The sequence below is a fragment of the Saimiri boliviensis genome, chromosome 2 (assembly GCF_048565385.1).
Source record: "Saimiri boliviensis isolate mSaiBol1 chromosome 2, mSaiBol1.pri, whole genome shotgun sequence".
Lineage (NCBI taxonomy): Eukaryota > Metazoa > Chordata > Mammalia > Primates > Cebidae > Saimiri > Saimiri boliviensis.
In genome coordinates this window covers 112664650-112687548 of record NC_133450.1, presented here as the reverse complement: position 1 = coordinate 112687548, position 22899 = coordinate 112664650, and the positions used below count along the sequence as shown (strand labels likewise).

The following is a 22899-nucleotide window of genomic DNA, read 5'->3' as shown; positions in this document are numbered from 1 at the left end:
AGGAGGTGGAGGTTGCGGTGAGCCGAGATCGCGCCATTGCACTCCAGCCTGGGTAACAAGAGCGAAAACTCTGTCTCAAAAAAAAAAAAAAAAAAAAAATTAGGGCCAAATACACATCTGATGGAAATGTAAAATGTTACAACCACTTTGGAAAACAGTTTGCTGGTTTGTTTGAAAAGTTAACAGTACATCTACTATGTAATCTAGCCATGCCACTAGGTAGTGAGACCTTATCTGAAAAAGAGAGAAAAAAAAATGATCTTTTTTTGTTGTTGTTGATTGCTTAACTGATTTTAGTAACATGACATAAAGTCCCTAGACTTGATATAATCGTTATGCAAAATACATAGGTGAATACTGTCTTCTTTTAAAAATATAAAATAAATAAGCAAAACGTGAAAATAGGCAAGTTTCCATTAAATAAATGAAAATTTTAAAAAAAGAAAGTTTTGCTTTCCATGTCATTTGAAGAAGGGAAATTATCTTTTTTTTTTTTTTTTGAGACGGAGTTTCACTCGTTACCCAGGCTGGAGTGCAATGGTGCGATCTTGGCTCACCGCAACCTCTGCCTCCTGGGTTCAGGCAATTCTCCTGCCTCAGCCTCCTGAGTAGCTGAGATTACAGGCACGCGCCACCATGCCCAGCTAACTTTTTGTATTTTTAGTAGAGACGGGGTTTCACCATGTTGACCAGGATGGTCTTGATCTCTTGACCTCGTGATCCACCCGCCTCGGCCTCCCAAAGTGCTGGGATTACAGGTGTGAGCCACCGCACCTGGCGGGGAAATTATCATTTTAAACAATATTCAAGCTTATTAAACAAAGTATTAAAAATGTTTAACTTTCCACAGCTTCAAGGTTTATGTTGCTCCCAAATTTTGCATACAGCTGAACTTTCAAATCTGCTAAGACCCGCTGAATTGATTCCACTCTGGATTCTAAGGCATCAATTTCTTCTTGCAAATTTTTCTTTGCTCCTTCTAACATTCCTTGTGTTTCTTCTTGAGAATGGCTAATGAAAATATCACCGATTTGATAATCATTAAGCAGTCATCATCTGCAAGCATGATGTCATCACAAGCATCTTCTAGGTTTTGGAGTTGTTTTTTACTTCTATTTCTTCCTTCAGCTCTGTGATTCTACTTGTATTCCGTGCAAATTTTTTTATCTTTTGTTGATCTTCGAAAGTAACATTGACATCTTCTGCAGCCACCTCATGGTGGCCGCCATCTTGGGACTGGACTCAAAAACATGATCTTAAATAGAGAAAATCCTAAGGGCATCACTAAAAAGCTCCTAGAATTAATAAATTGAGTAAGGTTGAAGCATACAAGATCAATACCCAACAATTCTAGCCAGGCACAGTGCCTTACACCTGTAATCCCAGCACTTTAGGAGGCCAAGGCAGGCAGCAGATCACTTGAAGTCAGGACTTAGAGACCAGCCTGGCCAACATGGTGAAACCCCATCTATACTAAAAATATAAAAATTACTGTGGTGGCAGGTGCCTGTAATCCCAGCTACTCAGGAGGCTGAGACAAGAGAATCACTTGAACTCAGGAGTTGGAGGTTGCGGTGAGCCGAGATTACGCTATTGCACTCCAGCCAGGGCAACAGAGTGAGACTCCATCTCAAAAAAAAAAAAAAAGAAAAAAGAAAGCCGGGCGCGGTGGCTCACGCCTGTAATCCCAGCACTTTGGGAGGCTGAGGCGGGTGGATCATGAGGTCAAGAGATCGAGACCATACTGGTCAACATGGTGAAACCCCGTCTCTACTAAAAAATACAAAAAATTAGCTGGGCATGGTGGCACGTACCTGTAATCCCAGCTACTCAGGAGGCAGAGGTTGCGGTGAGCCGAGATTGCACCATTGCACTCCAGCCTGGGTAACAAGAGCGAAACTCCGTCTCAAAAAAAAAAAAAAAATACACAACAATTATATTTTTGTCTTTTGTTTGTTTTTGAGGCGAGTCTATCTCTTGTCGCCAGGCTAGAGAGTACAGTGGCACAATCTCTGCACACTGCAACCTCCACCTCCCCTGGAGATCAAGCTATCCTCATGTCTCGGCATCCCAAGTAGCTGGGATTACGGGCATGCACCACAATACCCAGCTAATTTTTGTATTTTTAATAGAAATGGTGTTTCACCATGCTGGCCAGGCTGGCCTCAGCCTCCCAAAGTTTTGGGATTACACCACTCCCAGCCCTTACTATTATTTTTGGGGTTTTTTTTGGGTTTTTTAAACGTAGTCTCACTCTTAACAGGCTGGAGTGCAGTGGCACGATCTCAGCTCACTGCAAACTCCATCTCCTGGGTTCAAGTGATTCTCCTGCCTCAGCCTCCTGAGTAGCTGAGAGTACAGGCAGGCGCCACCATGCCTGGCTAATTTTTGTATTTTTGGTAGAGACTGGGATTCACCATGTTGGCCAGGATCGTCTCAATCTCTTCACCTAGTGATCTGCCCACCTGGGCCTCCCAAAGTGCTGTGATTTCAGGCATGAGCCATAGCGTCTGGCCTAATTATTGTTTTTTTCAGAGACAGTGTTGCTCTGTCACCCAGGCTGGAGTACAGTGATAAGATCATAGCTCACTGAAGGGCCCAAGGGTTCCTCCTGAGGGAATGTGTTCTCTTTCCGGCTCCGTAAGAGGGTGTAGTTTTAGGGGCAAAAACTTCCCAGTGCCATGCCCCACTCCCATCTCTCCATCCAGAAGATTTAAAGGTCTCTCTTAATTTTCGCGGCTGTGGGAAGAATCAAGTCAATCACTTCAGCGGAAGTTCTAAAGATCCTTTCATTGGCCAGAGGTGTTGGAGAAGGTGGGGGTTCCTCCTAGGTTTAAAAGTCTTCTTCCACACCCCTTCAGACTCAACGTTTGGATCCCCTCCCCCACCCTTATGTGGAAGTTTTCTTCTTTTTTTTCTCTTTCTCTACCTAAAATAAAATCACTTTTCTGCAACACTGTTTGGGGTCTGGTATTTCCCTTGCGATCACACCTGGTCCCCTCTCTCATTCTTGAGAGAGCAGGAGACCAAGAACCCTGGAGAAACGTCCTCTGATGGGACCTAAGGGCTCCCCTGAACCCCAACACTCCTACTATAGCCTCCCAAGTAGCTGAGTCTACAGGTGTGTGCTACTACACCTGGCTTTTTTTTTTTTTTTTTGAGACGGAGTTCCGCTGTTGTTACCCAGGCTGGAGTGCAATGGCGGGATCTCGGCTCACCGCAACCTCCGCCTGCTGGGTTCAGGCAATTCTCCTGCCTCAGCCTCCTGAGTAGCTGGGATTACAGGCACGTGCCACCATGCCCAGCTAATTTTTTGTATTTTTAGTAGAGACGGGGTTTCACCATGTGGACCAGGATGGTCTCGATCTCTCAACCTCGTGATCCACCCGCCTCGGCCTCCCAAAGTGCTGGGATTACAGCCTTGAGCCACCGTGCCCGGCCCTGGTTTTTTTTTTTTTTAGAGACAGGGTCTCACTATGTTGCCCAGGCTGGTCTCAAACTCCTAGGCAAGTGATCCTCCCACCTCAGCCTCCCAAAAGGCTAGGATTATAGGAGTGAACCACTGTGCCTGGCCCCAATATTTCCATATATTAGCAATGACTAATAAAAAAATGAAATTAAGGAAATTGCATGTAAAAGAGTACCAAAGAGCATAACGTAATAAATTTAACCTGGCACAGTGGCTGATGCCTATAATCCCAGCACTTGGGAAGGCCATGTGAAACCCTGTGTCTACTGAAAATATAAAAATTAGTTGTGGGCCGGGCGTGGTGGCTCAAGCCTGTAATCCCAGCACTTTGGGAGGCCGAGGTGGGTGGATCACGAAGTCAAGAGATCGAGACCATCCTGGTCAACATGGTGAAACCCCATCTCTACTAAAAATACAAAAAATTAGCTGGGCATGGTGGCGCGTGCCTGTAATCCCAGCTACTCAGGAGGCTGAGGCAGGAGAATTGCCTGAACCCAGGAGACGGAGGTTGCAGTGAGCCGAGATCACGCCATTGTACTCCAGCCTGGGTAACAAGAGCGAAACTCCGTCCCCAAAAAAAAAAAAAAAAAAAAAGTTGTGGTGGCGAGCACCTGTAATCCCACCTACTTGGGAGGCTGAGGCACGAGAATCGCTTGAATCTGGGAGGCAGAGTTTACAGTAAGCCAAGATCATGCCATTGTACTTTAGCCTGGACAACAGAGCGAGACCCTATCTCCAAAAAAAAAAATTTAGGGCCGGGCGCGGTGGCTCAAGCCTGTAATCCCAGCACTTTGGGAGGCCGAGGCGGGTGGATCACGAGGTCGAGAGATCGAGACCATCCCGGTCAACATAGTGAAACCCCGTCTCTACTAAAAATACAAAAAATTAGCTGGGCATGGTGGCACGTGCCTGTAATCCCAGCTACCTAGGAGGCTGAGGCAGGAGAATTGCCTGAACCCAGGAGGCGGAGGTTGCGGTGAGCCGAGATCGCGCCATTGCACTCCAGCCTGGGTAACAAGAGCGAAACTCCGTCTCATAAAAAAAAAAAAAAAAAATTTAATGAAATTTAGAATCGTGGCCACACATGGTGACACACCTATAATCCTAGCAGTTTGGGAGGCCAAGGTGGGCAGATCATGAGGTCAGGAGTTCAAGACCATCCTCACCAACATGGTAAAACCCCATCTTCATCAAAAATACAAAAACTACCTGGGCTTGGTGGTGCATGCCTGTAATCCCTGTTACTCAGGAGGCTGAGGCAAGAGAATAACTTGAACCTGGGAGGCAGAGGTTACAGTGAGCTGAGATTGTGCCACTACACTCCAGCCTAGGCAAGAGAGCAAGACTCCGTCTCAAAAAAAAACAAACAAAAAACAGCATACAGAAAAAAGCTCTTAACAGTTTTGTTTTTTTTAAAACCACTAGACCACCAGGGAGGTTTTATTTTTTAACAAAGATGCCAACACTATTCAGTGGAACAATAGTCTTTTCACCAAATGATACTGAGACAACTGGATACTCAGATGCAAAAAATGAATTTCGACCTTTATACCATACACAAAAGTTAACTTAAAATTGATCCTAGGGCTGAGCACAATGTTGCATATGCCTGTTGTCCCAGATACTTGAGAGGCTGAAGTGGGAGGATCACTTTAACCAATTCAATCAAAGGCCGTGTTGCATTATGAGCACTCCTGTGAATGGCCCCTGCACTCCAGCCTGAGCAACACAGCAAGATCCTATCTCTTAAAAAAAAATATCATGGCCGGGTGCAGTGGCTCATGCTTGTAATCCCAGAACCTTGGGAGGTGGAGTTGGGTGGATCATTTAAGGTCAGGAGTTTGAGACCAGCCTCACCAACATGGTGAAGCCCCATCTCCACTGAAAATACAAAAAATTAGCCAGGCATGGTTAACACTTGCCTGTAATCCCAGCTACTTGGGAGGCTGAGGCAGAAGAATCACTTGAACCTGGGAGGTGTAGGGTGCAATGAGCTGAGATTAGGCCATTGCACTCCAACCTGGGCAACAAGAGTGAAATGCAGTCAAAAAAATCAGGCCGGGTAAGGTGGCCCACACCTGTAATCCCAGCACTTTGGAAGGCGAAGGGAGGTAGATCACGAGGTCAGGAGTTAAGAGATCAGCCTGGCCAGTACGGTGAAACCCCACCTCTACCAAAAATACAAAAAATAGTTGGGCATAGTGGTGGGCACCCGTAATCCCAGCTAGTCTGGAAGCTGAGGCAGGAGAATTGCTTGAACTGGGAAGCAGAGTTTGCAGTGAGTTTAGATCATGCCACTGCACTCCGGCTTGGGCCACAAGCAAGACTTCATCTCAAAAAAAAAAAAAGATCACAGACCTAAGTGTTAGAACTAAAATTACAGGCCGGGTGCAGTGGCTCAAGCCTGTAATCCCAGCACTTTGGGAGGCCGAGGTGGGTGGATCACCAGGTCGAAAGATCGAGACCATCCCGGTCAACATGGTGAAACCCCGTCTCTACTAAAAATACAAAAAACTAGCTGGGCATGGTGGTGCGTGCCTGTAATTCCAGCTACTCAGGAGGCTGAGGCAGGAGAATTGCCTGAACCCAGGAGGTGGAGGTTGCGGTGAGCCGAGATCGCACCATTGCACTCCAGCCTGGGTAACAAGAGCGAAACTCCATCTCAAAAAAAAAAAAACACAAAAAAAAACAAACAAAAAAAGAACTAAAATTACAAAAGTCTTAGAAGAAACCATAGGAGTAAGTCTCAGTGATTTACTGAATTATTGCCTTGGGCAAGGCAATGATTTCATAGTCATGACAACAAAAGTACCAGTGATAAAGATTACAAAAAAAGGTTATGAAAGAAAGAAACTGCTTTATCAAACATATTTACACTTAAGACATCCCCAGAAAGCAAAAACACAAGCCATAGGCTGAGTGTGGTGGTTCATGCCCATAGTCATAGCACTTTGGGAGGCCAAGGCAGGAGGATCACCCGAATCAGGAATTCAAGACTAGCCTGGACAGACAGTATGGTGAGACCCGATCTTTACAAAAAATTTAAGAATTAGAGGTTAGAAGTTCAGGACCAGCCTGGCCAACATGGTGAAACCCCATCTCTACTAAAAGTACAAAAGTTAGCGAGGCATGGTAGCGAACACCTGTAGTCCCAGCTACTCGGGAGGCTGAGGCAGGAAAACTACTTGAACCTGGGAGGCAGAGGTTGCAATGAGATCACACCACTGCACTCCAGCCTGGGCAAGAGTGGGACTCTGTCTCAACAAAACAAAATGAAAATATAAGAAATATGAAAGGAACAGAGTGGTAGAAAGGCCATAAACAGTCATCTCAGAGACTTCTGCTTTAGAAACTCCTCATGGAGGAAATGTTCCCAACAGCAACTATTCTGACCAAAATCAGTAAGTTATTTATAGTACATTTGCATCAGTACTTGCATTCTATGAGATAAAGTACACCAGAGAACCTGGTTTCATGCTGTGTTCTCCTTATCCAGTGCCTTTTAGCAACAGCATTTTTTGGGGGGGGTAAGGGGAGTGTCAGTCTGGCCCAGGCTGGTGTGCAGTGGCAGTGTGATCGGCTCACAACCTCCACCTCCCAGTTCAAGCAATTCTGCCTCGGCCTCACAAGTAGCTGGGATTACAGGCGTGTGCCACCACACCCAGCTAATTTTTGTATTTTTAGTAGAAACGGGTTTTACTATGGTGCCCAGGCTGGTCTCAAACTGCAGACCTCAAGTGATCCGCCTGCCTTGGCCTCCCAAATTGCTGGGGTTACAGGTGTGAGCCAGCATGCCCAGCAAGCAACAGCAGTTCAACTTGTTTTAGAGAATACATACTAGCCATTGGTTGGATTCCATTAAAGAAATATTTTATTTTGTCTATATCACTGTAGATGCTAGTACCCTTAGTTTAGTAAAACAAGACTAGCACATGATCTTTATTTAAAAAGTCTTGGGCTAAGCTCTGGAGAATTTTCATAGGCAATTTGTTCTGTGTGAGCTGGATCCGTAAACACTCCAATAAAATCTATCTCCAGGAAGAAAGGACCATCTACTTTATCAGCCAAGGTGAATCCTATAGAAGCGATCTAAATTTAAAAGAGAGACACTGATTAATATCTCATACAGTGATGTACTGATATTACTCCCAGAGTTTAAAATCCCATCAGGTGATTATTATAACTGGATTTCAGTGCTATCAGCCCTTAGCAAATACATACTAGTTTTCACACAGCATAGTATAAAAGTAAGTACAAGATTGCTTTTCTTTCCACATTCAACTTCCTCCCCTTTCCCTTTGCCACTCAAGCCTAGTACGGATGGCTGGGCACAGTGGCTCATGCCTATAATCCTAACACTTTAGGCCGAGACAGGTGGATTACAAGGTCAGGACTTCAAGACCAGCCTGGCCAAGATGGTAAAACCCCGTCTCTACTAAAAATACAATTAGCTAAGCGTGGTGGCAGGCACCTGTAATCCCAGCTACTCGAGAGGCTGAGGCAGAAGATTGCTTGAACCCAGGAGGCAGAGGTTGCAATGAGCCGAGATTGTGCCACTGCACTCCAGCCTGGGCAACAGAGCAAGACTCCATCTCAAAAATACAAAAAAACCTAGTAGGTACAACATGAATGCCTAATGGAGGTTCCTGAAGGACTCATAAACTCTTATTTTAAAGCTAAAATGGGAGGGAGGGATGGGGGAAAAAAACCTAAAATAAAAAGTAGGCATGCTAAAAAATGATGGTTCTAAAATTCCTCCAGGATAGGAATATATCTCATAAGAGAGGTCTGAGTCAGCCTCTGGCTGAGTATAACAACAGTGACCCTGAGGAGGAATTTTCATCTGTCATTCTTCCCACATGAACTCAGTCTCACAGGAGTTCTGATTCCTTAAAAATGATACAGTTTTGAGTGAAAAATATAGGAATGCATTACCTTGTCAACGATCATCTCATTCTGAACATCCAGAATTCTTCCACGATTAGAGAAGAAAAATTTGGAAAAAGGAATCTGAAAGAAGAAACCATTTACTTCATAACTCAACTGTAACCAACTGAGGCACCTGCATGGAATTGCAATGATAAAATAGCGTTTACATTTACATTTATTCTTTTTTTTTGAAATGGACTCTTGTTCTGCCGCCGGGCTGATATGCAGTGGCACGATCTTGGCTCACTGCAACCTCCACCTCCAGGGTTTAAGCCATTCTCCTGCCTCAGCCTCCCAGGTAGCTGTAACTAAAGGCATGCGCCACCACACCCAGCTAATTTTTGTATTTGTAGTAGAAACCGGACTTCACCATGTTGGTCAGGCTGGTCTCAAACTCGTGACCTTGTGATCCGCCCTCCTCGGCCTCCCAAAGTGCTGCGATCACAGGCATGAGCCACCACGCCCAGCCTACTACACCTCTTTTGGAGTGCAGCTCGTAATTGTGGTAGGCAGAATTCTAAGATGGCCCCCAAGATTTCCATTTCCCAGTGTACACAGACCTCCTTCCAGGTATTCAACCAAACACTAACGTCAGTGCTACTATGAGATATATAATTGGTTCCAAATCATCACACTATAATAAAGGGAGATTATCCTTTATTACAGTCCTAACAATCACTTGAGCCCATAACAAAGGGACCAAGGAGGCTGAGCCTGATGGCTCATACCTGTAATCCCAGCACTTTTGGAGGCCAAGGCGGGTGGATCACTTGAGGTCAGGAGTTTGAGACTAGACTGGTCAACATGGTAAAACCCCATCTCTACTAAAATCATAAAAATTAGCAGGACGTGAGCCAGGTACACTGGCTCCAGGCTGTAATCCCAGCACTTTGGGAGGCTGAGGCTGATGGATCCTGAGGTCAGGATATCAAGACCATCCTGGCCAACATGATGAAACCCCATCTCTACTAAAAATACAAAAATTAGCTGGATGTGGTGGCAGATGCCTGTAATCCCAGTTACTAGGAAGGCTGAGGCAGGAGAATTGCTTAAACCCGGGAGACAGAGGATTCAGTGAGCTGAAAAGCGCCACTGCACTCCAGCCTGGACAACGGAGTAAGACTCTGTCTCCAAAAAAAAAAAAAAAAAAAAAAGCGGGGGGTGGGGGGAGGCGGGGAGGGAAAAATTGGCAAAAGAGATTAGAAGCATGAGATGTATTCAATGAGAGGCAGAGTCTTCATTGCTGGCTTTGAAGATGAAAGGAACTACATCGCAAGGAATGTAGACAGCTTCCAGGAGCTGAGAGTGGCCCCCAGTTGACAGCCAGCAAGGAAACAAAGCCTTTAGTTCTACAGTCATAAGGAACTGAACTTGGCTAACAATCAGAATGACCTTGGAAACAGATTCTTCCCCAGAGACTACAGAAAGGAATACAGCTCAGATGACAATTTGACTTCAGCTTTTTAAGAACCTGAACATGGAAGCCAAACACTCTGTGTCCCAATTTATGACCTACAGAACTGTGAGCTAACAAATGTGTATGGCTTTAAGCTACTCAATTTGTAGTAATTTTCTTTTTTTTTTTTTTTTGAGACAGGGTCTAGCTCTGTGACCCAGGCTAGAGTGCAGTGGTACAACTGCAACCTCCACCTCCTGGGCTCAAGTGATCCTCCCACCTGAGCCTCCCAAGTAGCTGGGACTATAGACGTGAACCAGCATGCCCGGCAAATTTTTTTTTGTATTTTTTTGTAGAGATGGGGTTTCACCATGTTGCCCATGCTGGTCTGGAACTACTGGATTCAAGCAATCCACCTGCCTTGGCCTCTCACAGTGCAAGGATTAGATATGAATTTCATTTTTAATCCATGACTGGGCAGACATAGGGTAACAGTACTAGGAGTGGTTCACATCTTCTCCATAAAGGATGGGAAAAAGGAGGAGTCCCTTTTTGGTCATCTCAGGGTACAGGTAACAGAGAGTCACATGAGCCACAATGCTCAGCCCAATTTGTGGTAATTTCTTACGTAATAATAGAAAACTAATACATCAATATCTAAAGCAAAATTTGAAATCTGATTTATCAATTTTACTTTTAGGAATTTATATTATAAATAAACTCTCTCAAATACATAAAGATACAACTTTTCCTAATAGTAACAACAAAAGGGAGGAGACCAGGCACAGTGGCTCATGCCTATAATCCCTGAGCTTTGAGACACCAAGAAAGGAGGATCACTTGAGCCCAAAAGTTCAAGACCAGTCTGGGAAACATAGCAAGACCCTACCTTTACAAAAAATATTTAAACCTATCTGGGTGTAGGTTGGGCATGGTGATTCATACCTGTAATCTCAGCACTTTGGGAGGCCAAGTCGGGCAGATCACTTGAGGTCAGGAATTCAAGAGCAACCTGCCCAACATGGTTAAGCCCTTTTTCTACCAAAAATTAGCAGGGCGTGGTGATGGGCACGTGTAATCCTAGCTACTAGAGGATATCTGGCACTCTACAGATGGTAGGCTGAGGTAGGAGAATCGCTGGAAGCTGAAGGCGGAGGCTTCAGTGAACTGAGATTGTGCCATTGTACTCCAGCCTGGGCAACAGAACAAGACTCCATCTCAAATAAATAAATTATTAAAGTAGCTGGGTTTAGTGGAGTGCACCTGTAGACCCAGCTACTCAGGAGGCAGAGAAGGGAGGATCCCTTGAGCCCAGGAGGTCAAGACTGCAGTGAGCCATGATCGCATCATTGCCCTCTAACCTGGGGGACACAACTGCAAAAAATAAATAAGTGAAATTAAAATGTAAAGTCACTTCTCTAACAGACAAATGGCTAATCTAAATAGTTAATGAGTTCCTAGAAATTGAGGGGAAAAAATACCAAATACTCAATAGAAAAGACATGAATAGAGAATTCACAGAAAAAGAAATACAGATTGGCCCTTAAACATAAGAGATGTTCAGTCTTACTCAAAGAGAAATGCAAATAAAGCTTCTGAAAATATAGAGGTAAAGAAAACAAATTGTTTCTCCTACTCTTGCTACTCACATGCCACTTAACACAACCCTTCTAACACTTGGTGTATGTGGTTTTTCTCCACACACCAAACCATCCTACAGCTGAGAGGAAAAAAGCTCAAAATGTTTTTTCTATTCTCTCACTCAACAACAATCAACACAGAAGACTTCTGTGATCAAACATGTGGGGTTTCTCCCCACCCACCAACCAAGTAATCAATTTGCAGCAGACCCCAGTTGGGTGTCCTCTAATTCAATTCGATTCTACCTGGAAATTGAGTCAGAACAGACGAAAGACATGCATAGGGTGAGGTATGAGGAGAAGAGGCACAGAGTCTCCATGCCCTCTCTGGGCGTGCCACCCTCCAGTAACCTCCACATGTCCAGTTACCCGGAAGCTCTACAATGTCTGTCCTCTTGGATTTCTATGGAAGCTTCATTATATAGACACGATTGATTTAATCATTGGCCATCAGTAATCAATTCAACCTTCATCCCGTCTGCTCTCCCCAGAGGCTGGAAGTGGGACCGAAAGTACTAGCCTTCAAATCATGCCTTGGTCTTTCCAGTGACCAGCTACATCCTGATGCTGCCTAGGAGCTCCCACCCATCAGTCATCATTAGCATCCAAAAGCATTCTTATTCCAGAGATTCTTCAGGGACAAACAACAAATATATAGCTCACATTATCAAAAAGCTACACTGAGTTACTATTTCTCATTGATTGGAGTGGCAAAAATCCAGAAGTTTGACAACTTATTCTAGTGGTGAGGCTATGGGGAAATAGCCATTTCATTACTGGTGTGAATGCAAAAATGAAACAAATCCTTTGGAGGATAATTTGACAGTGTTTATTAAAATTACAAAAGCATTTACTCTTTAACCCAGTAATCCCACTTGTAGAAGTTGGCCTAGAGATGTACCTGCATAAATACAAAGTCATCTTGCATGTAATGGCGTGATCTCAGCTCACTGGAACCTCTGCCTCCCAGGTTCAAGTGATTCTCCTGCCTCAGCCTACAGAGTAGCTGGGATTATAGGCACACGCTACCACACCTGGCTAATTTTTGTATCTTTCAGTAGAGACGGGGTTTCACCATGTTGGCCAGGCTGGTCTTGAACTCCTGACTTTGTAATCTGCCTGCCTTGGCCCCTCAAAGTGTTGGGAATACAGGCGTGAGCTACCGTGCCCAGCCAAGACCTCATTTTTATAAACAAAAGACTTAGGCTGTTACCTTGACCTCCTGCCAGTAGGGACCCCCACGGGTGAACATGAAGTAACTATACAGCTGATTCTTCTTCTGGACAAAATCTGTGTCCTGCCTGATATTCACCATCCAAGGCCGACCATCCCCACGTACACGGAGATACAGAGTATTGAACTGGGTCCAATCATAAGGGATCTTCCTCTCAAAAGCACCCTAAGATAATGAAAGAAAAGTTCATTGTACCTCCTCCACTATTACCAAAATGTGAGTCATCACCAAGTCAGTATCATCAACAGGATTCACTAACCATTTTTCTTTTTTTGACTTTCTGTCCCATAAGGAGGCAGACAAACCCACTGATAATTATTTTAGCACAAAATACTGACATAGTTACATGTTTCGAAGGTAACGTTCAAAACACGACTGGTCCAGGACAGTGTTTTTACATCGGGAAGGCACTCATCTGTGTTCACTGAATGGAAATGAATGTATTTCCTCTATCAAGTGCCTATGGAGCAGTGGCTTCTGAGTGGCCTATTTTATGACAACTGCCTTTCCACAAGTCAGAAAACTATGAAGAATACAGCTTCAATTTTAAAAGTGGTATTTAATGACAGCATCCATTAAATATTTGCATTAGTCAGTTTACATGCATAATTTAATCCTCACAACAGCGCTATGATAGGTTAGTAACATCTTACCCCATTTTACAAATAAGGAAACTGAGCTAATAACTGGTATATTCAGCTATTAAGTGGTATATTCAGTGCTGTTTAACTCCAAATCTGTGTGCTTAACAACTATCTATACTGCCTCTCTCTTCAAAAGTGCAGTTTGGTGTTCATTTCAAACGGCAGTTATAGCAATCTCAAGGCTAATCAGATGTCAAGAAAACCAATGTCTAGATATGAAGTAATATTTATTAGCTGTTTAACTTTAGACAAGCTACTAAATTTCTCCAAGTCTGTTTCCTCATCCATAAAACCAGGATGATCTTACCTCAGGGGATTGTTGTGAGAAATAATAACATATATAAAGTGCTTAGCACAAGGACTGGCAGGACATACTTAATAACGGTTATCTACTATTTTCATTATTCCAAAATGAATATTTGGGCCAGGTGTAGTGGCTGACACCTATAATCCCAGCACTCTGAGAGGCCAAGGCGGGCAGATCACCTGAGGTCAAGAGTTCAAGACAAGCCTGGCCAACATGGTAAAACCCCGTATCTACCAAGAAATAAAAAATTAGTCAGGAATAGTGGCGCATGCCAATATTCCCAGCCTCTCAGGAGGCTTAGGCATGAGAATTGCTTAAACACGGGAGGCAGAGGTTGCAATGAGCCAAGATCACACCACCGCAATCCAGCCTGGGTGACACAGTAAGACTCTGTCTGGAGGTCTGGAATTAGAGACCAGCCTAGCCAACATGGTGAAACCCCATCTCTACTAAAAATGCAAAAATTAGCCAGGTGTGGTAGCGGCTGCCTGTAATCCCAGCTACTCGGAAGGCTGAGACAGGAGAATCACTTGAACCCGGGAGGAGGAGGAAGCATCGAGCCAAGATTGTGCCACACACTCCAGCCTAGGCAACAAAGAGCAAAACTCCATTTCAAAACAAAAAAGAAAAAAAGAAAGAAAAAGAAAAGAAAAGGGTATTTGGCCATTGAGTTATTTTCTACTTTGGACTGACCAAATCCATTCTGTAGATTTTTAGGGCCTATTAAAAAACAAACAGCTGTGTATCATTTGTTGAATCTGAAAGAACGTATACCTTTTTCTCTTATTATTATATGGAGAGAAGGAGTTAATATTACTCCTGACATTTGCCTTTCTCCTAAAAGCACAATATCCAAGCAAGCATTCCAGGATCTATGGCCAGGGACAGGCATAGAAGCCCGTCCAGGGCAGCCATGAAACAGGTCAGCAAAATTCACAAAAAATCAAGAGGTTGCTGGGAAGACAAAGGAATTAATATAAGTAACTTTAGAAAACAGTGTCTTAACTGAAAACCACAAGATGAGGGACAAAATAAACTGTACATAAACACTGTAGTTAGTAAGTTGTTTCTTACAGGGTAACAAGCTAAAAATTCTGACGCTGCTTTACGTATAAATTAGGGTTGAATTTAATAATAAATGGCTAATAGTAGTATACAGGTTTCTCACTGTTAGAGAGGAAAGCTACAAATAAGCAAGAGAAGAAAGGCTAGAATGAACCTTGTACAGGATTAGAATCAGAGACAATAGTATGAACTCATGTTTAGCATAATATAGAGAGAAATGGATAATTACAGACATGCGTATATACACAGGTTAGTACGCATATATCTATTTCCTAGCTGTGTCCACTAAAAAGGACCTAGAAATAGTGGGAACCTAGTAGCAACAAGCATACACAACCCACATCTTGGTGTCTAACAAAAAAACGTGAATCGGCGTAACAAAGAACAAAATCACAGCCTTTGCAGCAACATGGATACAACTGGAGGTCATTATCCTAAATAAATTAACTCAGAAACAGAAAACTAAAAACCACATGTTCTCACTTGTAAGTGGAAGCTGAATACTGGATATGTACAGACATAAATAGGGAAACAATAAACACTGGAGATCCATAAGTGGAGAAGGAGTCAGTGGGGCAAGGGTTGAAAAACTACCAAATGAGTACTCTATTCACTATTTGGGTGATGGGATCAATGAAGCCCAAAGCTCAGCAGCATGCAATATAAACCCATGTAACAAACCTGCACATGTACCCCTGAGTCTAAAATTTAAAACAGTCAGGCACACTTTAGGTGGCTGAGGCAGGAGGATTGCTTGAGCCCAGGAGTTCAAGACAAGCCTGGGCAATATAGTGAGACCTCATCTCCACAGAAAATTAAAAAATTAAGGAAGCTTGGTGGCCCACACCTGTAGTCCCAGCTACTCAAGATGCTGAGGTGTGAGGATCACCTGAGCCTGGGAGGCAAGGGTTGTAGTGAGCTGAGATTGAGCCACTGTGCTCCAGCCTGGACAACAGAACAAGACCCTGTATCAAAAAATAACTAAAATAAAATAAAATTTAAAAACAGCCTGAGTGACATAGCAAGACCTCGACTCTACTTTAAAAAAAAAAAAAAAAAAATTATGCCAGATGCAGTAGCTCATGCCTGTAATCCCAATACTTTGCTTTGGGAGGCCAATTTGGACAGATCACCTGAGGTCAGGAGTTAAAGACCAGCCTGGCCAACATGGTGAATCCCGGTCTCTAAAAAAATTAGTATGATGGAGGGTGCCTGTAATCTTAGTTGCTCGGGAGGCTGAGGTGGGAAAATCACTTGCACCCAGGAGGCAGAGGGTGCAGTGAGATGAGCTCATAACACAGCACTCCAGCCTGGGTGACAGACCAAGACTCCCTCTCAAAAACAAACAAAAAAATTAGCCAGGCATAGTAACACAAGCCTGTATTCCTAGCCACTTCATAGGTTGAGGTAGGATCATTTCACCCCAGATACAGAGGTTTCCATCAGCTATGATCATGCCATTGCACTCCAGCCTGGGTGACAGACACCGTATTTCAAAAAGAAAACCTTGGCTGGGTGAAGTGGTGTAAGCCTGTAATCCCAGCATTTTGGGAGGCCGAGGCGGGCAGATCACGAGGTCAGGACTTGGAGACCAGTCTGGCCAAGATGTTGAAACCCCGCCTCTACTAAAAATACAAAACATTAGCCGGGCGCAGTGGCACGCGCCTGTAATCCCAGCTACTCAGGAGGCTGAGGCAAGAGAATCACTTGAACCTGGCAGGCAGTGAGCCGAGATTGCACCAGTGCACTCCAGCCTGGGTGAAAGAGTAAGACTCCATCTCAAAAAATAAAAAAGAGAAGAAGGAGGAAAGAATGAGGAAAGAGAAAACTAAGGATACATGACAACTAAATGTAACATAGTATCCTGAATGGGATACTGAAACAGAAAAAGGATTTTAGCGGAAAAACTAATGAAATTCAAATAAAGTCTATAATTTAGTTAATAGTGACAGACCAGTGTTTCCTAATCATGACAAATACAGTAATAGTAATATAAAATGTGAACAACAGGAGAAGCTGGGTGAGAGGTAAATGGGAAGTCTCTGTATTGCAATTTGTCTATAAATCTACAACTATTCTAAAATACAAATTTTACTTAAAAAAAAAAAAAGGGGGTGTGGGGAGAAAGCAAGCCACAGGCTAACCCTACATCCACTCTATAAAACCCCTGGCCATTACAGAGGTTGTGGTCTTTGTTAGAGGAGACACAGATCTCTCCAAAAGCCTTTCAAATGTCTAACCTCTCAGGATTCCTGGCCCAAAGCAATTCCCAGAAACAAGTAACTACTCCTCCTCAGAAACCACTTCCCCCTTGTGCTTCCACTTTACACTTGTGCCCAATATTTATTTATCCCCATCACAGGTGAGGTGCCCACATGTAACAATGTAACATGTCAGGTGTTTTCCTTTACAGAAACAAAAGCTATCTGCTATAGTTTATGCTACAATGAATTTCACCCCACCCCCCTCACTAGAAAACATGGCTCCTGGCCGCACCTACCCTTCGAATCCTGGATATCATTGTACAGTACCCACTTTGGCGAGTCTCCCCATCCTGAGGCACCTCAGAGCTCAGAGTTCCGTATAGCAATGCACTTTGGTTATTTTTGCCCATTTTCAAAAACACTTCACTTCTGCCTCCAATCGTCTTATCAGAAGTCACTTGCCACTTATCCAAATCTTCTTTCCCCCGGAATTGCCAGACAACCTTGGCTTGTTCCAGCAAGACCTCATGCAGAGGGCGGCCTTCTGGTCCTATCCAATGATCCACAATTTCATTCTTCAAACGCCAGAAATGGTCTATTACTTCATCTCTAATTGCTTTATCAAAACTAAGTTCAGGCTTCTCCTCAACAGAAGTTATATCCAAAGCACCCTCTTTCTGGTGATCTCCTTGCAAACTCCCGTCAGTCTTCCTCTGCGAGGAGGCTTTGCCAGGAGAAGCCACTGGTTTCTGAAGACTACTGGAATAGTCTGCAAAGCGAATACCCAAAAATGGATACAAGGAAGCAGTTGGCTTTGAGCATTTTCTGAGAATATAAGTGCCATGCAGCAATTTGTGAACCAAAGCCATGGTACAAAAAAAAATCAAAATGTTACGTTTCTTCCTGGGCTACCAAGGGCTACCAAGAAGCTTCAGCAAATAGCCCAATTCTACCTATAACAGAAGAGACATTGAAGAATTATCAGTATAGCAATGAATGCATCACAATATAAAAGTCAACAGAAATCAGGTATTTTGAAATTTGTAAACTTATTTTATTTGCTTATTATTATTATTTGAGACAAGGTCTTGCTCTGTGGCCCAGGCTGGAGTCCAGTGGCACAATCACAGCTCACTGTAGCCTCTACCTTCTGGGCTCAGGCGATCCTCCCATCTCAGCCTCCCAAGTACCTGGGAATACACGCACACACCACCATGTCCAGCTAATTTTTAAATTTTTTGTAGAAATGGGCTGGGCGCAGTGGCTCATGCCTGCAGTCCCAGCAAAATGGGAGGCCTAGGGAGGTGGATCACAAGATCAGGAGATCAAGACCATCCTGGCCAACATAGTGAAAACCCATCTCTACTAAAATACAAATAAATTAGCTGGGCGTGGTTGCACACACCTGTAGTCCCAGCTACTTGGGAGGTTGAGGCAGGGGAATCACTTGAACCCAGAAGACAGAGGTTGCAGTGAGCCAAGATTGTGTCACTGCACTCCAGTTTGGTGACAGAGCAAGACTCTGTCTTAACAAAAAATAATAAATAGGGCCGGGCGCGGTGGCTCAAGCCTGTAATCCCAGCACTTTGGGAGGCCGAGGCGGGTGGATCACGAGGTCAAGAGATCGAGACCATCCTGGTCAACATGGTGAAACCCCGTCTCTACTAAAAATACAAAAAATTAGCTGGGCATGGTGGCACGTGCCTGTAATCCCAGCTACTCAGGAGGCTGAGGCAGGAGAATTGCCTGAACCCAGGAGGCGGAGGTTGCGGTGAGCCGAGATCGCGCCATTGCACTCCAGCCTGGGTAACAAGAACAAAACTCTGTCCCAAAAAAAAAAAAAAAAAAAAAAATTAGCTGGGCATGATGGTGCGTGCCTGTAATCCTAGCTACTCAGGAGGCTGAGGCCGGAGAATTGCCTGAACCCAGGAGGCGGAGGTTGCGGTGAGCCGAGATCGCGCCATTGCACTCCAGCCTGGGTAACAAGAGCGAAAACTCTGTCTCAAAAATAATAATAATAATAAGGCCGGGCGCGGTGGCTCAAGCCTGTAATCCCAGCACTTTGGGAGGCCGAGGCAGGTGGATCACGAGGTCGAGAGATCGAGACCATCTTGGTCAACATAGTGAAACCCCGTCTCTACTAAAAATACAAAAAACTAGCTGGGCGTGGTGGCGCGTGCCTGTAATCCCAGCTACTCAGGAGGCTGAGGCAGGAGAATTGCCTGAACCCAGGAGGCGGAGGTTGCGGTGAGCCGAGATCGCGCCATTGCACTCCAGCCTGGGTAACGAGAGCGAAACTCCGTCTCAAAAAAAAAAAAAAAGAAAAAAAAAAAAATAATAATAATAATAAATAAATGTTGTAAAAATGGCTCTCCCTGTGTTGCCCAGGCTGGTCTCCAAATCCTGGACTCCAGTGATTCTCTCCTCAGCTTCCCAAAGTGCTGGGATTGCAGGAATGACATATGGTCCCCAGCCTTTTCTTTTCTTTCTTATTTTAAGAGACAGGGTCAGGATGGGCAAGATGGCTCACGCCTGTAATCCCAATACTTTGGGAGTCCAAGGTGGGTAGATCACCTGAGATCAGCCTGGCCAACATGGTGAAATCCCCTCTCTACTAACAATAAAAAAATGAGCCAAGCGTGTTGGCAGACGCCTGTAATCCCAACTACTCAGGAGCCTGAGGCAGGAGAATCACTTCAGCCCAGGAAGCGGAGGTTGCAGTGAAAAATCTTACCACTGCACTCCACCCTGGGCAACAACAACGAAACTCTGCCTGAAAAAAAAAAAAAAAAAGAGCGAGATGGGGGTCCTGCTCTGTCACCCAGGCTGAAGTGGGGGTCCTGCTCTGTCACCCAGGCTGAAGTGCAGTGGCAAGATCGATAGCTCATTGCAGCCCTGAACTCCTGGGCCCTGGGCTCAAAGTGATCCTCCCACCTCAGCCTCCCAGATAGCTGAGACTACAGGTACACACCACCATGCCCAGCTAATTTAAAAAAATAAATAAAAATTATAGCCCGCCACGGCGGCTTACGCCTGTAATGCAATTACTGTGGAAGGCTGATGCAGGCATATCACTTCATGTCAGGAGTTGGAGACCAGCCTGCCCAACATGGTAACACCCCATCTCCATTAAAAATACAAAAATTAGGCCGGGTGCAGTGTCTCATGCCGGTAATCCCAGCACTTGGGAGACCGAGGCAGGCGGACCACGAGGTAAGCAGTTCAAGACAGCCTGAACAATATCGTGAAATCCTGTCTCTACTAAAAATAGAAAAATGAGCCGGGCGTGGAAACTGGGAGGCGCAGAGGTTGTAGTGAGCCAAGATCGCGTCACTGAACACCAGCCTGGGTGACAGAGCGAGACTCCGTCTCACCAAAAAGAAAAAAAAAAAAATTCCAAACAAAAAAATAGATATTTCCCAAACCCTCTGTAGTGTTATTTCTCTAATAATATAACTTTAATTATAAATGCTTTGTTTCATTTTTTTTTCTACCCCGGTAAACTGAAAATCTAACCTATTAACTGGACAATACGGCCCTGAGGTTGACGGTGGGTTTCGACAGCTAGAAGCGAGTACGATTAGTAAAGATATCCGTAGCTTACCAAATTCCAGAAACTGCTGTGTTTCATTGACTGCTCACAACAACCCTGAGAGAAGCACTATTATTTCAATTACAGAGACAAGGAAACTGACGTTCCAAGACTAATTTACCCGAGGTCACACAAGTAGTGGGTGGCAAAACTCCCCCACCTCCGCGTTTACCTCCCACACTTAGCGCGGCCTGCGGAGGCTGGACGTTCGCCGTGCTGGGCGGACCCCTCAGCTCTCAAGTGCTAGGGCTTTGTCGCCTCCCCACGTCCAGAACACACCAACCACCTGTCTGCGACCGCTCACCGCCGGAACCTCTAGTGTGACTTCCGCCCGGAAGCCACTTTTCCCGTATAGGTCCATCTGCTTTTCCCTTCCGATACGAAACAAGGCAACAGAATACTCCAGTTCCTGCAGGATATAGAAGCCCATGAAGGATACCAAAGATCGCGTAGTCCAGCTAACTGTTTTTGGTCCACCTGGTCACCAGTTCTGAGAAAGTAGGGACAATTCAGATAAGTTTTTCGCCTTTCCTTCCTGTATCCTTTCAGGCGTCTAACTCCATCCCTGCGACTTTCAAACAGAACCGAGTTATTGCTAGCACCCCTTCGCCCCCAGACGCCTGTATCCCTTCTTTCCTTATCTCTCTCCCCTCAGTCCCCACAAGAACTGCCCAAAGCCTCAAAAGGCCTGTTCTGCTGGAATTGCCCCCTTGAATTATTGAGAATCCACCACGCACCGCGAGAGCAGCGGGTCCTACTAGCCCTTCCCCAGTCCCGCCCCCGCAGTTCCGCAGGGCTTCAGTTTGTGTTTGAAACTGGTGCACGTCTCTGTTAAAGACCTTTAAAAAAAAATTTTTTTTTAGACAGTCTCACTGTGTCGCCCAGGCTGGAGTGCAGTGGCGCAATCTTGGCTCACTGCACCCTCCGCCTCCCGGGTTGTAACAATTCTCGTGCCTCAGCCTCCGGAGTAGCTGGGGCTACCGGAGGAGCACACCACCGCAGCCGGCTAATTTTTTTTAGAAGAGGCAGGGTTTCACCATGTATCGAAATACTGACCTCGTAATCCGCCCGCCTCAGCCTCCCAAAGTGCTGGGATTACGTATGGGAGGCACCATGCCCGGCCAAAGTTCTTAAACATTGTATCTCTCTCTTTTTTTTTTTTAATCCCTTTTTTCCTTGCTGCCAGTAAAGACAGAATCAACATTGTATCTTAATTATTCACTCACATCTCACTTCCTCCTCCAGGCTGTGAGCCTTCTTGAGTCCAGAACTACATGTTTTTCCTTTCCCCAGAACCTACCATGGTGGCAGGCATTTAGTGCTTAGTGTGAATTTCAGACCATATAGCTCTGTCACACCTTTTGTTCTCTAAGGTTCTGAAGGAGCTTACCAAATGCAGTAGCTTTTTCCATGTTTTCTCCATCACTAGTTTCCACGCCACTTTCTCTTGCTGAAATTATACTTGGCTTCCCTAGACTCTACACTTCCCTCCTCAAACCTTCCCTCTCTGCCCCCATTACTGACTTTTCTATTCTCTTCCCACAACCTTTAATGCAGGCCGTCTCCATGCCCGCATTTTTATTTTATTTATTTTTATTTTTGAGCCAAAGTCTCCCTCTCTCTTCCCAGCTGGAGTACAGTCGGGTGATCTTGGCTCACTGCATCCTCGCCTCCGGGGTTCAAGTGATTCTTCTGCCTCAGCCTCCCAAGTAGCCAGGATCAGAGGCGTGCGCTAGGGCACCCGGCTAATTTTTTTATTTTTAGTAGAGGCAGAGTTTTGCCATGTCGGCCAGGAGGGTCTCCAACTCCTGACCTCATTTAATCCACCCACCTCAGCCTTCCAAAGTGTTGGGATTACAGGTGTCAGCCACCACATCTGGCTGTTTCCCAGTTTTTTGTTTGTTTGTTTGTTCAGATGGAGTTTTGCTCTTGTTACCCAGGCTGGAGTGCAATGGTGTGTTCTCGGCTCACCGCAACCTCCGCCTCCTGGGTTCAGGCAATTCTCCTGTCTCAGCCTCCTGAGTAGCTGGGATTACAGGCACACACCACCATGCCCAGCTAATTTTTTGTATTTTTATTAGAGACGGGGTTTCACCGTGTTGACCAGGATGGTCTCGATCTCTTGACCTCGTGATCCACCCGCCTCTGCCTCCCAAAGTGCTGGGATTACAGGCTTGAGCCACCGCGCCCGGCATGCCAGTTTTTTAAGTATAGTAAACACCATATGTATTTACAGCTAGTGCTCGACTTATGACCACAATTGGTTCCAACAGACCGGTCATAACAGGATTTGGTCCTAAGTTGAGTAGGCTATATGTACAGTACTGTGAAATGATGTTATAAAAATCTTTTTTTTTTTTTTTTTTTTTTTTTTTTTGAGATGGAGTTTCGCTCTTGTTACCCAGGCTGGAGTGCAATG

At 44.8% G+C, this 22899-nt stretch overlaps 1 protein-coding gene and 1 pseudogene across 2 annotated transcripts; both read right to left on the bottom strand.

Annotated features, from left to right (window-relative positions):
• Positions 1-517: 517 nt before the first annotated feature.
• On the bottom strand, positions 518-6908 carry LOC120361345 (prefoldin subunit 4 pseudogene; annotated as a pseudogene).
• Positions 6909-7317: 409 nt separating this feature from the next.
• On the bottom strand, positions 7318-20943 carry NDUFAF1 (NADH:ubiquinone oxidoreductase complex assembly factor 1). Of its 2 annotated transcripts, none has more exons than XM_074394068.1 (5): positions 20653-20943; positions 17185-17841; positions 12648-12833; positions 8405-8479; positions 7318-7558 (listed from the first exon to the last, which is right to left on the bottom strand). In XM_074394068.1, the coding sequence occupies exons 2-5, from the start codon at positions 17755-17757 to the stop codon at positions 7409-7411; spliced, it is 984 nt and encodes a 327-aa protein (XP_074250169.1). In that variant the 5' UTR covers positions 17758-17841; positions 20653-20943; the 3' UTR covers positions 7318-7408. The 2 variants fall into 2 exon arrangements, with proteins under 2 accessions (XP_074250169.1, XP_003935743.1); XM_003935694.4 differs by having other exon boundaries at positions 20493-20942.
• Between the last annotated feature and the right edge of the window lie 1956 nt (positions 20944-22899).

Bases quoted from the DNA above. Each gene is read 5' to 3' on its own strand.
- NDUFAF1 (XM_074394068.1), bottom strand. From the start codon at position 17,757: ATGGCTTTGGTTCACAAATTGCTGCATGGCACTTATATTCTCAGAAAA. The intron at 8,480-12,647 runs GTAACAGCCTAA...TTCTTCTTTCAG, and splicing joins CCTACTGGCAGGAGGTCAAG to ATTCCTTTTTCCAAATTTTT. The intron at 7,559-8,404 runs GTAATGCATTCC...TTTTAAATTTAG, and splicing joins ATGAGATGATCGTTGACAAG to ATCGCTTCTATAGGATTCAC.